General features: G+C 36.3%; 1 protein-coding gene across 1 annotated transcript; it reads right to left on the bottom strand.

The window, feature by feature from the left end:
• Positions 1 to 7,818: 7,818 nt before the first annotated feature.
• Positions 7,819 to 8,778, bottom strand: LOC130879060 (olfactory receptor 4C15-like). The gene has a single exon (XM_057777057.1). The coding sequence runs from the start codon at positions 8,746 to 8,748 to the stop codon at positions 7,819 to 7,821; it is 930 nt and encodes a 309-aa protein (XP_057633040.1). The 5' UTR covers positions 8,749 to 8,778.
• Positions 8,779 to 18,596: the final 9,818 nt, after the last annotated feature.

The raw sequence follows: 18,596 nt of genomic DNA, 5'->3' as shown, positions 1-18,596 counted from the left end.
TCCATCAGTAATTAAATATTAGGGGTCCCTTAAATTCTTTGAAGATGGGTATTTTCCTGTGGAGATAAGAAGAGAACCCTGCCCCCAACCTATCTGTATTACTTACCATCAGTATGATTGCCATCCATGTGATTGAATTGTTATTTATCTTTCCCAACTGGCTTCTCTTCATCAAAACGAACCTTTATCAATTTTGATGGAATCCACAATTTTTCCTCACCTGTGGAGACAAGAGCAAATCCCCTTCCCCAACGCAGCACATCTCCTGGCTTCCATTGTGAGGTCAGCACATCCTTGAAATAAACTGGTTGATTTAGTTCAGTAGACTTTTCCATTATCCAATGTCTTTCTGCAGCCGATGTTCCCTTCTCATTAGCGTTGAGGAAATTCAAGGTTAACAAAGCATTATGTAACCTATTTCTGGGGGTGTTTTTCACCCTTTTCTGTTTGTTCAACATATCCTTTATAGTTCGATTTGATCTTTCTATGACTGCTTGACCTGTAGGATTGTATGGTATACCTGTAACATGCTTGATATTGTAATAATCAAAAAACCGTTTCATTTTCCTAGAGACATAAGCAGGACCATTATCTGTCTTTATTTGTGTAGGTATACCCATGATAGCCATGACTTCTAATAAATGAGTGATAACTGAATCAGCCTTTTCTGAACTTAAAGCCGTTGCCCACTGAAAGCCTGAATAAGTGTCAATGGTGTGATGAACATATTTTAATTTTCCAAATTCTGCAAAGTGGAACACATCCATCTGCCAGATTTCATTCCTTTGGGTGCCCTTTGGATTAGCCCCTGCAGGCAGTGGCGTTTGGTTATAGAAAGAGCAAGTAGGGCATTTCTTTACAATCTCCCTAGCTTGTTGCCATGTAATAGAAAACTCTTTCTTCAAACCTTTGCTATTAACATGATGTTTTTTTATGAAATTCAGAGCCTTGCAGCACACTACCAATCAATAATTGATCAATTTCTGCATTACCTTGTGCTAGAGGACCTGGCAGACCCGTATGGGATCGGATGTGTGTTATGTACATAGGGCAAAGCCTGTTCCTAATCAAATCTTGCACCTGGATAAACAAAGAGGTTAGTTCTGTATCATCAGGTATAAATTCAGCAGTTTCAATATGTAAAATAACTCTTTCTGCATATTGTGAATCAGTAACTATATTAATAGGTTCTTTAAAATCCCTTAGCACCATAAGAATGGCATATAATTCTGCCTTCTGAACAGAATCATAAGGACTTTGTTCCACCTTACCCAAGTCTTCTGATTTGTAACCTGCCTTCCCTGATTTATTGGCATCAGTATAGAACGTACGGGCTCCAGTTATTGGAGTATCACGGACGATTCGAGGAAGGATCCAAGAAGTTCTCTTTATGAAGTTAAGCCTCTTGCTTTTTGGATAGTTGTTATTAATGTCTCCCAAGAAATTAGCACAAGCTCTTTGCCATGGTTCATTATCTTCCCATAATTTCTTTAGTTCATCAGCAGTGAAAGGCACTATAATTTCTGCTGGGTCTATGCCTGCTAGTTGACGAAGTCTCAACTTGCCTTTTATAATTAACTCAGAGACTTTTTCTACATAAGTTTTCAGTTTCTTACTTGGTTTATGTGGTAAAAAGATCCATTCCAAGATAATATCATCTCTCTGCATTAAAATTCCTGTAGGGGAAATTTTTGATGGTAGTATGACGAGAATACAGTCGAGCTCTGGATTTACCCTATCCACATGTGCCTGTTGTAATTTTTCCTCAATCATCGTCAGTTCCTTTTCTGCTTCAGCTGTTAATTCTCTGGGACTGTTTAAATCTTTGTCACCATCCAAGGTTTTGTTCAAATGAATTATTAGATCAGCTGTTATCCCAATAGCTGGCCGTAGACTGGAAATGTCCCCTAATAGTCTTTGAAAGTCATTAAGAGTCCGTAGGCGATCTCTCCGAATTTGTGCCTTTTGTGTCTTAATTTTTTGTAAACCTATTTTATAACCTAAATAATTAACAGAATCTCCCTTCTGAATCTTTTCAGGAGCAATTTGCAATCCCCATTTTGGTAAAAGTATTTTTATTTCTTCAAACAGTCTGTTCAAGGTATCCATGTTTGAATCGGATAACAAAATGTCGTCCATGTAATGATATACTATCGATTTGGGAAATTTCTTGCGTATTATTTGCAATGGTTGATTCACAAAATATTGGCACAGGGAGGGGCTATTTAACATACCCTGGGGGAGGACGGCCCAGTGGTACCTCCTCGAAGGTTGAGAATTATTATAAGTAGGCACTGTGAAGGCAAATTTTTCTCTATCTTCTTTTTGTAAAGGTATAGTGAAAAAACAATCCTTTAAATCAATAACTATGAGAGGCCATCCTTTTGGCAATAAAGAGGGCAAAGGAATTCCAGATTGCAGAGGGCCCATAGGTTGAATAACCTTGTTGATAGCCCTGAGATCTGTCACCATTCTCCATTTACCTGATTTTTTCTTAACCACAAATACAGGAGAATTCCAAGGGCTGGTAGATTCTTCTATATGTCCAGCATCTAATTGCTCTTGTACCAACTGTTCTAAAGCCTGTAACTTTTCCTCAGCTAAAGGCCATTGCTTTGTCCATATTGGTTTAAAGGCAAGGCTGTTGGTATCTCTGAAGGGACTTCAATTGCTTGTTCTTGTACAGCCCGAATGGCCGGTTTTCTCCGTTTGTAATATCTTTTAATATTGTCCCCAGAAATATAGGCTCTAGAAGTAGCAGGAATGTTAATTTGGGTATTCCATTGTTGTAATAGGTCACGACCCCATAAATTCATTGCAATATTGGCTACATATGGCCTTAATTTTCCTATTTGTCCCTCTAGTCCTATACATTCAACCCATCTCGTGCTCTGCCTTACTCGAGATAGGGTTCCAATTCCCAGGAGCTGAACATTTACATTCTGAAGAGGCCAATATGGATGCCAAGATTCTGGGGTAATGATACTTACATCCGCACCTGTGTCCAGCAGGCCAGTAATAAAAATGCCATTTACACACACTCTCAGCTTTGGTCTTTGGTCATTTATAGAAGTTTGCCAAAACACACGGAACTCATCTTTCTGATCATTATTGCTTGTAACAGTAGGCATGGGGCTTTCTAATTGTCCTGATGAGTCACGTTCTCTGTAGTAACTGGAAATGACTGAACCATGTTTGCCATGGGGGCCTGTGAGGCCCCCCCTCTCACGTTTCCCATCTGTATCAGGTTGCCTTGTCTATCTCTTGTAGACCTGCACTCATTCGTCCAGTGTCTGCCATTTCCACATCTTCTACATAAACCTGAAGGCTGAGTCCTCCTATTTCTGTTATTTCTAGAAGATGCATTATTATTATTTCTGAAAATCCGTTGTCTACAATTCCTTTTCATATGACCCATTTTGCCACAATTAAAACATTTGGTATTCTGATGTCTCCTTTTACCATTGGAAATTGCTTCTTCTACCCATGCTTCAGTGCCATAGTCAAATGTATCAACATCTAGTGTATGCAAGACCCATTCTTCTAATGGCGCTGATCTGAGCTTTAAAGGTCCCAAAATCCTTTTGCATTCCACATTTGCATTTTCATAAGCCAAAGTCTCGATCATTATACGTCTTGCTTCTGGGTCAGATATCCCTATTTGTACAGCTTCAGTTATTCTTTGTAAAAAGTCACTAAAGGGTTCTCTCTGACCCTGTTTAACTCTGACAAATGATTCCATCCTCTGTCCTGGGTCTTGCACCCTGTCCCAAGCCCTTAAGGCTGCTGTAGTACACACGGAGAGTATGTTTTCATCCAAATTAGCTTGTTCCTGAGGCTCAGAAAATAGCCCCTCTCCCAAAATTTGATCTATGGAAATCTCAATTCCCTTTGCTCTTTCTTGCTGTTCTAAAAGTCTAGCCTCTTGCCTGAATAAGCATTTCCATTTCAATTGCGTTCCACTCTCAAGGACAGCAGAGCTCAGTTGAAACCAGTCAGAGGGCGTGACTTTATTCGTGGTGGCCCAAGACCTTAGCATCTCTTTAACAAAAGAGGCATTCATTCCAAAAGTCATTACAGCCTGTTTAATTTCTTTGAGATCATTCATACGGACAGGTTCCCATGTATCTTCCTTGATGACCCTAGGGTTTCTGGAACCAACTACTTTCTCTGTTGTTACAACTGGAAAGGCAGGTAGAACTGTAGGTAGAGCTTTGTGGGAATTGTCCCGGAGGGATTTACCCACAGATTTAGTTAAAATATGCCTTTCTACCTCTTGCTCTTTTTCCTCAGAATTTAGAAATTCCTCAATCTTTTCAATTCTATTCACCATTGCCTTCTTTAATGTCTGAATCTCCTGTCCAGAATTATGTTCTAAAGCCTTCATTGAGGATTCTAAAGTATGAAGTTTGTCCATTAGAGATAACGTCTCATCTTTGGACATAATTTTTATAGCATATACCGTGCCTTCTTGTATAGATAATCTTTCTGTCAATCTGTCATAAGCTTTAGACAAAATCCGATTGTCACATTCAGCAGTTTTGATTCTCTCAGTTAATGTTTCAGTTCCTACTGAAAGGGACTGAAGCTTACGATCCAAATCAGCTGTTCCCTCTTCCATAATAATGAATTTCTCCTTAATATCAGCCATTAATGTTTCAGTTCTTACAGAAAGGGACTGAGGCTTACGATCCAAATCAGCTGTTCCCTCTTCCATAGTAATGAATTTCTCCTTAACATCAGCCTGTACCTCTTCTAAATTTTTTTCAGTTTGTCGAGTTGTGTTAAACAAAGATCTGTTTTCTGCCTGAAGAACTTCAAACTGATTTTTGAGAAGATTGTTGTCATTCTCAATTGTTTTGAAGCATTCAACCCCGTCTCGTAAAGACTTTATCATATTTCTATTATCAAACCATACAGTACCAAGGAAAACTACGAATCCCAGAAAGATCCATATCTGTGGGCTGACAGACACTTCTTGTAAAATCTCCCACATGGTACAACTGAAAAGGCTGTTAAAGTCTTGAATGGTAATGTTTTCAGACATTTTTCTTTTTTCTTTTTTTTTTTTTTTTTTTTTTTTTTGGTTTTTCGAAACAGGGTTTCTCTGTGGCTTTGGAGCCTGTCCTGGAACTAGCTCTTGTAGACCAGGCTGGTCTCGAACTCACAGAGATCCACCTGCCTCTGCCTCCCAAGTGCTGGGATTAAAGGCGTGCGCCACCACCGCCCGGCTACATTTTTCTTATTTATAAAAGAAAATTATGTACCTGTAATGAAGTTTTCCTGCCAGTGGTGGCTAAAGAAATGCACCTGAGTCCACATGGTCTAAGTCAGAGCCGGTCTGAAACAATTAACTCAAAACAAAAATTATTGTACTGCCTGTTAAGGGAAGGGGTTGGCGGCTTTTTTTTCAAAACCGCAGCTGCTTCCCTTAAATCAGGCAGTGAGGGTTTGGAAGAAGCAGGGAGCTATTAACTGCTCTGTGGGGGGTCGCTGCTCTGTGACTGTAGTGGCCTGAAGTGGGGGAAGGGAAAGCGAGCAGGGAGCATGCTGTAAATCGCCTTCCTGAGCTCAGGCAACTAGCCGGGAAAGGTGGAGCTTGCGCCCCCCCTGTGCCGGGTCGGGGGGCAAAATAGCCCGACGTTGGGACACCAAATGTGGTGGCGCAAATGAATGCAGACAGATTATATAGATATATACAGCTTTAATAAGGAAATAGACTTACAGGACCACAGGTTCCCGCGGAGCACTGGAAAAGCGGAGCAAAAGAAAAGGGCTGCTGGGCTCACGCCCGGCAGATTTATCCGTAAACATTAGCCCGAGGCGAACATGCCCCCAATGGGTGGGGCTATGTCCCTACACTAACCTATATTTCTTAATTATACATTACATTTTTAAATGAGCTACACAAACACAATACCTTAGTCAAGATCAGAAATACATATAACAAAATTGACCTCAAATTTGTATTAATAAACCAAGATCCATGAATGCAAATTATTCATATCTATATAATATCCCCTTAAATGTAAACAAACATCTGAAAATAGCAGGATATATATGCTTAGTATATTAACATTTTAGATAATAATCAATATTTGTCTACGGTTTATGTTGTAACATGGGTTTTTCCCAGAGAATCAGGTCCCATAGCTCATTCAAGAGGGGTATCCATGGGACTGGAGAGATGGCTCAATGGTTAAGAGCACTGACTTCTCTTCCAGAGGAGCCGGGTTCAATTCCCAGCACTCACATGGCATCTCACAACTGTCTGAAAATCCACTACCAGGTGATCTGATACCTTCACACCAATGCACATAAAATAAAGTTAAATCATAAAAAAGAGGGGTACCCACATCAATCCTTAGAAATTCTAATTGTCTGGTCATTTTAGAAATTCAGCACCTGACTCAAACTTTCTTTCCTCCAGGCATTAATATTCCCAATTTTAAAATGTGTTCAAATGATCCAGCAACACTTAGACTTTAGGCTTAAGCCATGAGCCTATGCATTTCTAGGTTCTGAGGTCTCATCATCTCTTATAGGAACCCATTTTCTCTTGGAGCATTCACATATGTTTATTCTCCTTACTTAAAATACACACTAATTTAGTAAGACAAATTTACCCATTCCAAGTGTTTGAAAAATCACTGTTTTTTTTTTTTTGAGAGAGAGAGAATAAAGTTAAATTAGTTTCAATTTTTGTCAATGTCTAGTGTGTTGGAGTTCCTGGGTAAGAGTTTCGAGCAGGACACAGGGGATGGAGAGTATGAACAACTGCATAACAAGCTTTATTTTGCATGGCTTTTTATACAGACTAAAAAGCATTACCTCAACTCTCAACTCCCCGCTTACCCATATAGATGACCATGAGATACTCTTACCTCACCCTGCATGAAACAATGTCTCAATAAAAAGCAGTATACAAAATAAAAAGTATAAAGAAGCAAAGCACTTTGTTAATCTATATCTGGTGAAGCCTGAAGAACTGACCTCAAAAGCCACATTGTTATCAAAGGTACAAATTCTGAAAGAATTTTGGGAAATGAGCAGAGAAAGTATGCTTCCATTTATGCTTGGTCTGCCAAGCAGTCATTTCCCAACTTCATGTCATCTGTCCCAGGAGGAGCCTGTACTCTAAATCAGTTCTGTGTTTCCACAAATTTTCATATGTCAGTGCTAATTAGTCAATTCATAGTGAAAGTGTGATCTTAGAAACACAGTTTTCTCATACCAGTGTTAATGCATTTTATAAAAAATGATGCCATCTTTTAAAAATAATGACTGATAAATTACTTTTCCTAATACATAGTGACTTCTTGATTTTTTGTTATTTTGTCTTTTTCTTTCTTTTACTTTTATTTTTCTTAGCTTAGGACCCATCCCAGGGCCATGTACTGGGATCTAGGCAAGCACTCTACAACTGAGCTAAATCCCCTGACTTCTTGATACTTTTTAAATTAGTTTTCTAACTGTAATTATTGATTTGTATATGTATACCTATGTGAATAGTGTGCATGTGTATATGCAAATGAGAAGGGGATGTTCTATGTACCTGCCCACATGCAAGCTGAGACAAAGGAAGACACTGACTCTGTCCATTTACTATTTTCTACCTTATATCCTTAAGACAAGCTCTCTACTGAACCTTGACTTCACTAGTTTTGGTAATACTTTACAACACCAGTACTTCATTGAAAGTGTACTACTATGTCTGACTTTTGACATGGGTGCTGAACATCAGTAAAAAATATCCTAAGTTTTCACTACATTGGTATTACCTAAACACTGTAACCAAAGCACTGGAAGTATAATAATTTAATAGCCATGAGAAACTGCTATAAATCTCTTACACATTTTCCGGATAGCATTCTTCATTTCCTTATTCCGGAAAGTGTACACCATAGGATTCAAAAGTGGTGTCATGATTGTAGCAAATACAAGTGCATTTTTTTCAGAGGAGAAAGCTGATGTAGGTCGTGCATATATTAATATGCATGACACAAAGAACAAAAGCACAACAGTAATGTGGGATCCACAGGTAGAGAGAGCTTTCAGTCTCCCTTCAGAGCTGTAGGCTCTCAGAGAGTACAATATGACACCATAGGAGACAAGCAGAATAGAGAAGATTATGATGCAGATAGACCCACTGTTAGCAAACACCAAAATGACAAATATGTGTGTGTCAGTACAGGCAAGTTTCAGTAATGGGAACAAGTCACACATGTAGTGATCGATGACATTAGGCCCACAGAATGGCAGTTGCAAAGTGAAAGTAATTTGTATGATAGAATGCAAGAAGCCTCCAGTCCAGGATATTGTCACCAAAATACCACAGAGCCTTTGGGTCATAATAGAAGTATAGTGTAAGGGCTTGCAAATGGCCACATAGCGGTCATAAGCCATGGCTGACAGGACAATCACCTCTACCCCAGTGTGGAAAGCAAACAATTGTGTCATGCAACATTCAAAAGAAGTGGTCTTCCTCTCATAGAAGAAGTCCACCATCATCTTGGGAGTGACAGTAGAAGAAGTGCATGCATCCAATAAGGACAGGAATATCAGGAAGAAGTACATTGGGGAAACAAGCAGTGCAGGGCTGTAGATGATGGTCACCACAATTATCATGTTGCCCCAAAGAGTTGCAAGGTAGATCATCAAAAATACAACAAACAATATTTTCTCAACTTCTGCATTCTGTGAAAGCCCAAGGAGTATGAACTCAGTGACAATGCTCTGGTTTTGCATTATTGTCAAGGAAATACTGAAGTAAAAGCTTTTCACATAAATCTGAAATTATGAGAGAAAAATAAATCTTTAAATTTATATAATCACCATGTACAAGTTGGTACTTCCTTGATTGTTTTGCCTTTAAAAAAATATTTTTAAGGTATTGTTGCATAACAGGTAGTACTGAAGTTGAGATAAATTATTAAATACTCGAAATAGCCACATTTGATATTTTGAAGATAAAAATATCTACTTTTGTGAGACTAAAATCCAGTAGTCTATTTATGAAGTGTCAGTTATGCTGGGTCAGTTTTCATTAGTCCTTATGTGATTCTCGAAGTAAAGCACTGAAATTAATTGTTAAATATCCTATATATAAGTGAAGAACACATTTAAGTCTCATTGTCTGATCACAACACTGTCTTATTTACCAACAGAAGAGGCAAAATATTTTAGGCCAAACCTCAAAATCATAGATTCAGCTTAAATGTGTGTACACATGTTGATTTATAGAAACTTCCAATGAATTAATCTGTTCTTTATTAAGCAAAAAAATCTTTTAAAAAAGTATGCAGCATTCACCTGTATGCATATGTTGAAAGGTTGTAAATTTCACAAAATTCATCACTTTATAAAATGAAAAGAACTTTGCAAAACTTATCCTGTTTTCATAACAACTAAGTGAACTACTACAAAAAAAACGCAAATAAAAACAGTTGCTCTGACCTTAAATACCTAGACCTAGTCAGCATTTTGTCATAGTGGTTTGTAAGTTTTAGTTTTGCAAAAATTACCCCAAAATTTTATGATCAAACAAGAAAGATACTCAATCTGGGTTGTTACAGACAGAAGATCTAACATCCATGATATCTCCACAGAATTAACAGGGTCAAGAATGAGATTTTTCTCCTTTGTAAAAACTTCACAGAAGGGGTGTTCTTTGTAATCCCTTTCACCCTCTAAAGGGTAAAGCATAGTCTTCTTTTGTCCTTTTGCAAATGAGACATCTTGATAAAGCAACAGAGTCAATAACGAAGGATCAGAAGGCCAAGGGTCAATCAGTTATAAATGAAAATTAGTGACAACATATAGCTAAAAAATTTAATTTAGAATGAAATTAATGAATGAAATGAAATTTAGAGTCTTCTAACTTAATTATTTGCTATGATGCATGCTTTCAAATTTATAAGAATTCACTATAAAACATGTCATAATGTCTTACTGCTCATCTCCAAGTACTAAATGTTTAAATTTGAAAAATATCAAAATGTTACCCATGGTAGCATTCCATTATAATGTTAGGTGTAATTAATTCACACACAAAAAAAACTCCACTCAACTGTATCATCCAAAGCAAGTACTTCCACAAATCTATGTAAATATTCCAGTTTTCTAATACATTTTCTTCAGGTAGTTACCAACCAAAAAATGTCTATATCTTTTTCTGTGAATTATTCTCATATGTGAATATATTCATGTGCATATATATGTATGTGCACATGTCTAATGGTAAAATATCTGTGTGTATAAGAAAAATGTATTTGTTCTGAAATAAAAAATGAAATGTTTAAATGTGTGACATCTAAAGACAGTAGACATCATTTTTAATGTTCATAAATATATCATATGATAATAACATGCTATTTATTTTTCAACAGTAATTTACATGATGTCTTGAGTTCAGTTCCTCCCTACCTTATTTAATATGACCTCCATCTACTCACATGCTAAAATCAAGGAAACAGTGGTTTGAAAGAAACCCTATAAACTCACTAGACCAGGCAGTAATCCTTTACTATAAATTAGGATGATCACCACTTAGATTAGCAATTGTTCTTCAGAGCTAATTCAGGAAGAACAAAGTTTAATAAGAAGACAACAAGACGTGGTGCTCTTGCATGAAATGTCAGAATGAACCTAGCATTTTACACAATGTAAATGCAAATGAAAACAAGAGCTACTCCAGACTCTGAGACATGTACTGAAATCTAAAACTGTCATGGTGGATTGTCTTACTTTATATTCTCAAAGTTCTAGACACCTTGAGTTTCATTCTTATGGATTTTATAAGTAGGAACATCCTAAATGTTTTAGGGAAAAGTCACAAAAATAAGGACGGAATCAGAAGCATAGATATAAATGAGTGTTTAAAACAAATTGTCACATATAATCAGAGAGAAGTTAAGATACTGTTAGTTGTAATTCCTGCTCACATGTGGTCAAAATTGACTATTTTTTTTCATAATAATTCACATTGCAAATTATTTTTAAATGTTTTTGTGAGTTGTGACCATTTCAATACACGGTGCCTCCTCATGTTCTTAAAGTTAGTGGTCCAAGTTAGTTACTCCTGTGTGAGCTTTCTTATAAGTAGAAAACTGAGGAATTCCAAAGAAAGTATAACCCTATGCTAATTTTAATATTAAGTGAATTTAGCTTCATATTTCTAATTTTAATTAAGATAGTCAATTCTTATTTGTTACAAACAAAAATGACACTAACATTTCCCAGTGAGTCAAGTTTCAAAACACATGTTAACACATCCACTATGGAAAATAAATGTAATGTAGTTGTGGTTTCTGATCACAGGGGTTGTGATTTTAAACCATTGAAAACATAATAGACCTAAGCAGAGTGTGCAGTATAGATTTATTCCTACAATATAATATTAAAGGGGTTATATTTCAAGATTAAGCTAAATATAAATAAAATGTTTAGGTAAATATGGTTTTCAATGTTTATTTTATGATCTTGACAAAGGTATTCACAGTAAAGCAGTGTCTGATTCATGTGAAACTATGTGAGTTATATTCTGTGATCATCAATACTGTCATGTGCTAACATAAAATGAGACTAAATAAAATTTTAAGTAAAAAGAAAAATAGCTCACTTTCTGTTATTAAATGAGTGAGAGAAAGACTGTCTGTAGAATAGCCATGTACCATTTATTGAACTACCAGACTTCAGCGTTTTGGGTCCATGAAAGACAAATGAGTATATCTCTATTTTGTGTTGAGGACAGACATTGGAGGAAGAGAGGGTGAAAAGGTCTGATGCAGCCCAGGCTGTACTCAAAGACACCACTGTTGTGGGAACTGTGTACATATCACTTAGTCTAGGATGACTTTAAATTTCAGATCTTCTATTTTCTCTCTAGATGGTATTTCAATCCTGGGTCACCATACCAAGCCAAATCCTTATTTCCTATCAACACATTCTACAAACTATCATTCAAAAAAACGATTTGAATTTTGAATATTTAAACAGTGTCCACATGCATACGTTGATGAAAATTGAATCAGCTAAAGAACAAATGTCTGTTTAAAATGACATTTTAGATGCTGGAGAGATGGTCCAATGGTTAAAAGCACTTATTTTTCATCCAGGGAACTTGAATTAATTTTGCAGCACCCAAATCAGGTTGTATAGCCCTCTCTAACTCTAGATCAGAAGCTCAGTTCCTTGTCTGGGTGTAGTAGACTCCTGCAGAATAATGGCATATATCAATCATACCAAAACACATATCGATAAATAAAAATAAAAGAAAACCACATTTTAAAATTATACCAATTATTAAAACATTTATACACTCAAATATTAATTCAGGAAAATACATCAACAAAAAAATTTAGAAACATGAACATGTTTATATTCTTTTTATTATCATTCCCAGTCATTAAATTATATTCCAAAATAAAGTTAAATGAAGGATATTTACATTAGAATATAATACATAAAATAAAGTTAAATGAAGAAAATTTACATTAGAATATAATAGTTTCAAAATATTTTAAACAGAAAACTATATAAAACAATCATAATAAGGTGGCTGTTTCTATAAGACTATTACAAACTAAAATAAGACTATGATTCTATAGAAAATACACTTAATAAGGAAGTAATAATATGAAGCCTCAGCTTTTTAATACTAAATTAAGTGAAAAATAGAGGATTAACTATCCACTCATGAATATTTGAATGTATTTAATATTATAGAAGGAAAAACATAAAATAATATTTATTTATGCTATAAATAATGGATTTAGTTTTTATGAACCAAATATTTAAAAATTAAACATAACAATTAAAATCTTTTTCCTTTAAATTACTGTAAATGGCTCTGAGGTTTGCAAAGCTTTCACTGGAAAAAGTGAAGCCAACAGGGTAACCACATAGCATCTAACAGTAACGATTTTTCCTTTTTAAAATTACAATGATATTTCCGAGATTATAGTATAAATATATCATTTTCTGGCCTTCACTCTCTTTCCTCAATAGACTCCCATGTATCCACACTTTCTCAATTTCAAATTAGTTACTTTTCTTTTCATCATTTGTTGTTTCATGTATGTCTGTGTAAGCATATAAAATATAGTCCTAAATACAGACTTCTCAGTCCATATAATCTTACCTTCAAGAGTTTTGAAAAGTATTATAATCTTTTCACAAATGGCAATATCATAAATTCAGCTGTTTAAAACTTTCTTTTGCTCTTTGACTTCTGTTTCCATGTTCTCATATAGGAACTAACTCATGTTCTCTGTATTTATTCCCAGACATTCAATTGCTTTCTTTTCTCTAACAGTCAGACACCGTAAGATCCTAATCTTTTTCTTGTCTTGCTCAGAATCCCTCGCTACACAACTGTGGCCACTGAGCCATGTTCTGGAGTAGTGAACTTGAAAAATTTGATTCCCTGTGTCCTGCTGTCCACATTGCAAATCTTCCTTCCCATTTCCTTTAGCACCATTGCTTTTGATAGCATATTAATATCAGAAATTAATGCAATGTCTTTGTTAACTGCGAAGTGTATAAAACATTCAGACCTATCAAGGGAATTAGTAGAAAAATATCATTCTGAATAGTTGCTTTTAAGTATATTTCAAGTGAAAAACTTAATATTGTGGTCACAAAGAATCTTGATAAATTTAAAAGTTACTGGTAATTGTCCTCTATGGTAAAATTCTACAAAACCGGATATTTTTTACCTAAGATTATTATTTTGCAGTAAAAATCGTATTGCTGTGTAGCTAATAGCTACATAAATTCCTTTCTGCCACTCTCTAGGCAAAGTATTCTCTTTAGATTACTAATTTTTTTCTTTGTTGTTTTCCTAATATGCCTCAGTTTTGCTTGTCTTGCTGTTCTCGTGAAACAGGAAAGGACTTTACTGTTTCCTTTTATAGCTTTGCTAAGGAATTCTAAAAGTTCTTTCTGTTTGTGTGATTTTGTTTATGTTAAGAGAGACTGAGTCACCACCATGAGCACCAAAGCAGTTTCAATCTTTTTTTTTTTTCTGAACAGTTCAGAAGCACCTTCTATAGCCCAGAGAAAGTTAAGTGTGCATACTTAAACCAGCAGATTACACAGGGACTTAAGGCACTCTTGCTGATTTAGAACCCTTCCCTGTACCATACATAGTGTCCAGTTATGGAAAAATATGTTTAATATTATCTATCATTGACAAACACCCCAACTAACCCAGGTCCTTGTCATCATTCCTTACAAAACTCCAAGCATACTATTTTCTAAGCAATGATATCAGAAGAGTAAGAACACTTGTATTACTTGATGAAACAGTTTTTTTAGTTTTATTAGACTTAAAGAAGCAGCTGTTCATGGGAAGGAAGGAAGGAAGGAAGGAAGGAAGGAGGAAGAATAAAGGAAGGAAGGAACGACAATGTTCTCACTCTGACAACTGTTTTTTGAGCATCTGAGAAATTATTAGTTGAAAAGTTCTGTCCTCTGCGTTCTAAATATTTCATTTTCATCACTGATGTATCCATTTCTCACAATAATATAATCATGATATCCACACTAATGACGAGGAGTCTGAACACCAGAGTGTATGTAACCCATATACACAGCTGTGAATAGTATGCACTTTCCTTGCTTTAAACACAGTACCCTTACACACAGCATCCACACTTAAAAGCACTCCATATAATTTAACCTCATTAGTGAAAATGTTGAAATGTACCTTAAATAGATCACCAGGCAGCACATCTGAGAAAAATCTGAAGTTAGGTATCACCTATTCTTTCTAGCGAAGTCCATTCATGGTTACCAAAATTCCATTTGTGTCTGACTACCTTGTACACCTGAGAGAGAAAACAGTTTATGGAAAGCATGTTAGCATTTCTTCTCAGATTCTGCCATCAGCATGGTCTCAGGATGCAAGAAAAATTAAAAAGTTAAGTCTTCCTACCGTGTTATCAGTAGATTTATAGAGGTTTCTCTAAGAGATGACCAATCTGGGAGAGTTATTCTTATTCCCCTGAGTTTTTAGTATTTCTTTCTGCATGTGTTTGAGTGTTTAAAACACCTTTTTATTAAAATGGTTAGAAAGAGCTTAATGTTTCCAAAAAAGATTCTTTTTCATTTTCCTTATATTCTGAATTCTGCCGCTAGAAAGACTTTAGTATTTTTGTCTTTCATCTTCAATATTCTTTTTAAATAAGAATTTTATAAGTCCACATATACTATTTTTCTTTTGAATAATAGGTTTCTATATAATAATGGTTTCATGTAACACTGTAGAGAGAGAAGATTGCTATAATATAGATGTTATACAATGTTTCTCTAGTAAATTTAAGCACAATGTTTGGGTACTCATTAAACATAATAGTTTATGGGTTCTTTCATAAGAAATGCTTTCACTAATTCTTACATGAAATGTATACTGTTTGAGAAATAAAGCATCCGAGACAACTCTTCAAAGAAAAATATTTTATGAAAATCTGTTTTAAAGGTATGTTAATTTGAATGTTGTTCACTTAAACTAAATTTCTTTTTTTCTTTTTTTGTTTTTTTGGTTTTTTGAGACAGGGTTTCTCTGTAGCTTTGGAGCCTATCCTGGAACTCCCTCTGTAGACCAGGTTGGCCTCGAACTCACAGAGATCTGCCTGCCTCTGCCTCTCGAGTGCTGGGATTAAAGGCGTGCGCCACCACCGCCCGGCCTAAACTAAATTTCTTGAGGTTGTATATCTACAGCATTTGTGGCTTGGTTGGGGGCTGTCTGTTTTACTCTATAGTCGAGATTGAACTTGTTCTTTCTTAGCTTCAGAAACACTGGAATCTTAGGCTTGAGCCAAAATCTTCCACTTATCATAAGTTAAAAAGCATAAGTGGACTTTCTAGATTTGGATGGATATAGTATATCTTCACAATATATGAAAGGATCTTGAAGATCACTTTAAGATAAGGGATGCAGCCTTGACATTGCTGCTTGAGAGAAAACTTAAAAGTTGTCTCTTAGACCATTTAAACAATGAAACAAGTCAAATAGTCTGCGAAATTGTATAATTCTTAAGTATTGGTTTCTACCCTTCTTATCTGTATGCACAACTTCAAGAAGTAGAAATTAAGTAATGAATCAAATAAATACCTTGTATGAAAGTCTCAAAGAATAACTGAAAAGAAAATGGTGAGAAATAACTAAATATAACTTAGATTTAAGACATAAGCATTCTTTTTTATTATTATTATTAAAAATTTCCACCTCCTCCCCTCCTCCCATTTCCCTCCCCCCTCCATCCAGGTCTAGGAAGGTGAGCATCCAAACAGACTAGGCTCCCACAAAGCCAGTACATGCAGTAGGATCAAAACCCAGTGCCATTGTCTTTGGCTTCTCAGTCAGCCCTCATTGTCTGTCATGTTCAGAGAGTCCGGTTTTATCCCATGCTTTTTCAGTCCCAGTCCAGCTGGCCTGGGTGAGCTCCCAACAGATGAGGCCCACTGTCTCAGTGGGTGGGTGCACCCCTCCCAGTCCTGACTTCCTTGCTCATGTTCTCCTTCCTTCTGCTCCTCATTTGGACCTTGGAAGCTCAGTCCAGTTCTCCAATGTGGGTCTCTGTCTCTATCTCCATCCATCGCCAAATGAAGGTTCTATGGTGATATGCAAGATATTCATCAGTATGGCTATAGGATCAGGCCATTTCAGGCTCCCTCTCCTCAGCTGCCCAAGGAACTAGCTGGGGACATCTCTCTTATAGGGACATAAGCATTCTTAAATCATTTTGATAATGCAACCTTATTTGACAAAATATTGTTTTACAACAAACATGATTTAAAATTTATATGAATTTATTATAACACATGTTCACAAATACTTTCCTGCTTATGTCTTACTTCTATTCTTTTATTTATTACTTAAAAAAATACCAATCCAAATTCCCTCTCTCTCCCCTCCTCCCAGTTCCCTCCCTCTCCCTCCACAGACCCTACCCCTATCTCTCCAACTCTAAGGGAGTGCCATGCACCCTGCCCTGTGGAAAGTCCAAGGCCTTCCCTACTATGTCTAGGTTGAGCAAGGTTTACATCCAAAGAGAATAGCATCCCATGAAGCCGGTATATGCAAGTAGAGACACATCCCAGTGTCACTATCAGTGGCCCCTTAGTCTGCCCCAGCTGTCAACCACCTTCATAGGGGCTTGGTTGTTTCCATGCTCATTCACTCCCAGTCCAGTTGGAGTTGGTGAGCTACCATTAGCTCATGCAAACTGTCTCAGTGGATGACCCCTTAATGGTCTTGTATTCCTTGCTCATACTCTCACTCCCTCCATTCTTCAACTGGATATTGGGAATTCAGTCCAGTGCTCTGATGTGGGTCATTAATCATACTACAAGAGCATTTGTTCAACTATGTTCACAGCAGTATTATTTGTAATAGCCAGGACCTGGAAACAACCTAGATGCCCTTCAACTGAAGAATGGATAAAGAAAGTGTGGCACATCTATACATTAGAGTACTACTCAGCAGTAAAAAATAATGACATCTTAAATTTTGCATGCAAATGGACAGAATTAAATAACATCATCCTGAGTGAGGTAACCCAGACCTCCCCCCCGAAAATGAATATGGTATGTACTCATAAGTGGATACTAGTCATAAACAAAGCACAATAAGCCTATAGCTCAGGATCCTAGAGAAATAAAGTAATAAGGTGAACACAAAGAAAAACATATATAGACCCACCTGGAAATTGGAATCAGACAAAAATTTGGGAGCAGGGAGTAAGAGGGTATAGGGCAAGGGAGAAGAGGGGTGGAGGAGAACTTGAGGGAATGGGATGGTCGAGATGGAGGAGGAACATATATGAGAGCAAGGAAAGAGATATCTTGATTGAGGGAGTATTATAGAGTTAACAAGAAACCCGGCTCTAGAAAAATGCCCAAGAACCCACAGGAATGAATCCAGCTGAGACTCTAAGCAATAGAGGAGAGGGTGTCTGAACTGACCTTACCCTGTAATCAGACTGATGATTATCTTAAATATCACCATGGAAACTTCATCCAACAACAGATGGGGAACAGAGGAAATGTCTTACTTTTATAATACAGAGAGTTAAATTTAACAACATCTTGATGCCACTCTTGGCATTGCTGTTATAATTTATGAGTAGTCCATTATCTTGTAAATTCGGTTGTCTTCCCCTCAGAAATCCTTCCAATAAGTTCTCTCCATATTTATATTGAAAACTATTTATCATCCCCAGCAGTTGGAAACATGCAAACCAAGTGAACTTGCTTATTTATTTATTTATTTATTTATTTATTTATTTATTTGTTCTTACCCCAGACTTAATGGCAAATATCCGGGAGGGGAAAAGGGTCTTGTATGTAAAATAAAAAATGTTAAATAAAATAAAAAGAAAAAAAAAGAAAGACAAACAAATGCTGAGAGAAGGGGTCAGTTAAAAATGTCATTATTGGTTAAATTGCTTAGAGTCCTCCTGAGACATGCCATCTTAAACACATTCAGCCACTGTTATGAAGAGCATTTCAGTGTCAAGATTTTATAGTTTTAAAGATGGCAGCTCAACACAAGTGTTTCATATACTTGTCATTTTGTTGTTGTCGTTATG

This window comes from Chionomys nivalis, chromosome 1 (assembly GCF_950005125.1).
Source record: "Chionomys nivalis chromosome 1, mChiNiv1.1, whole genome shotgun sequence".
Lineage (NCBI taxonomy): Eukaryota > Metazoa > Chordata > Mammalia > Rodentia > Cricetidae > Chionomys > Chionomys nivalis.
Note: the sequence above shows the minus strand (reverse complement) of the source record. Positions and strands in the feature narration are given on the sequence as shown.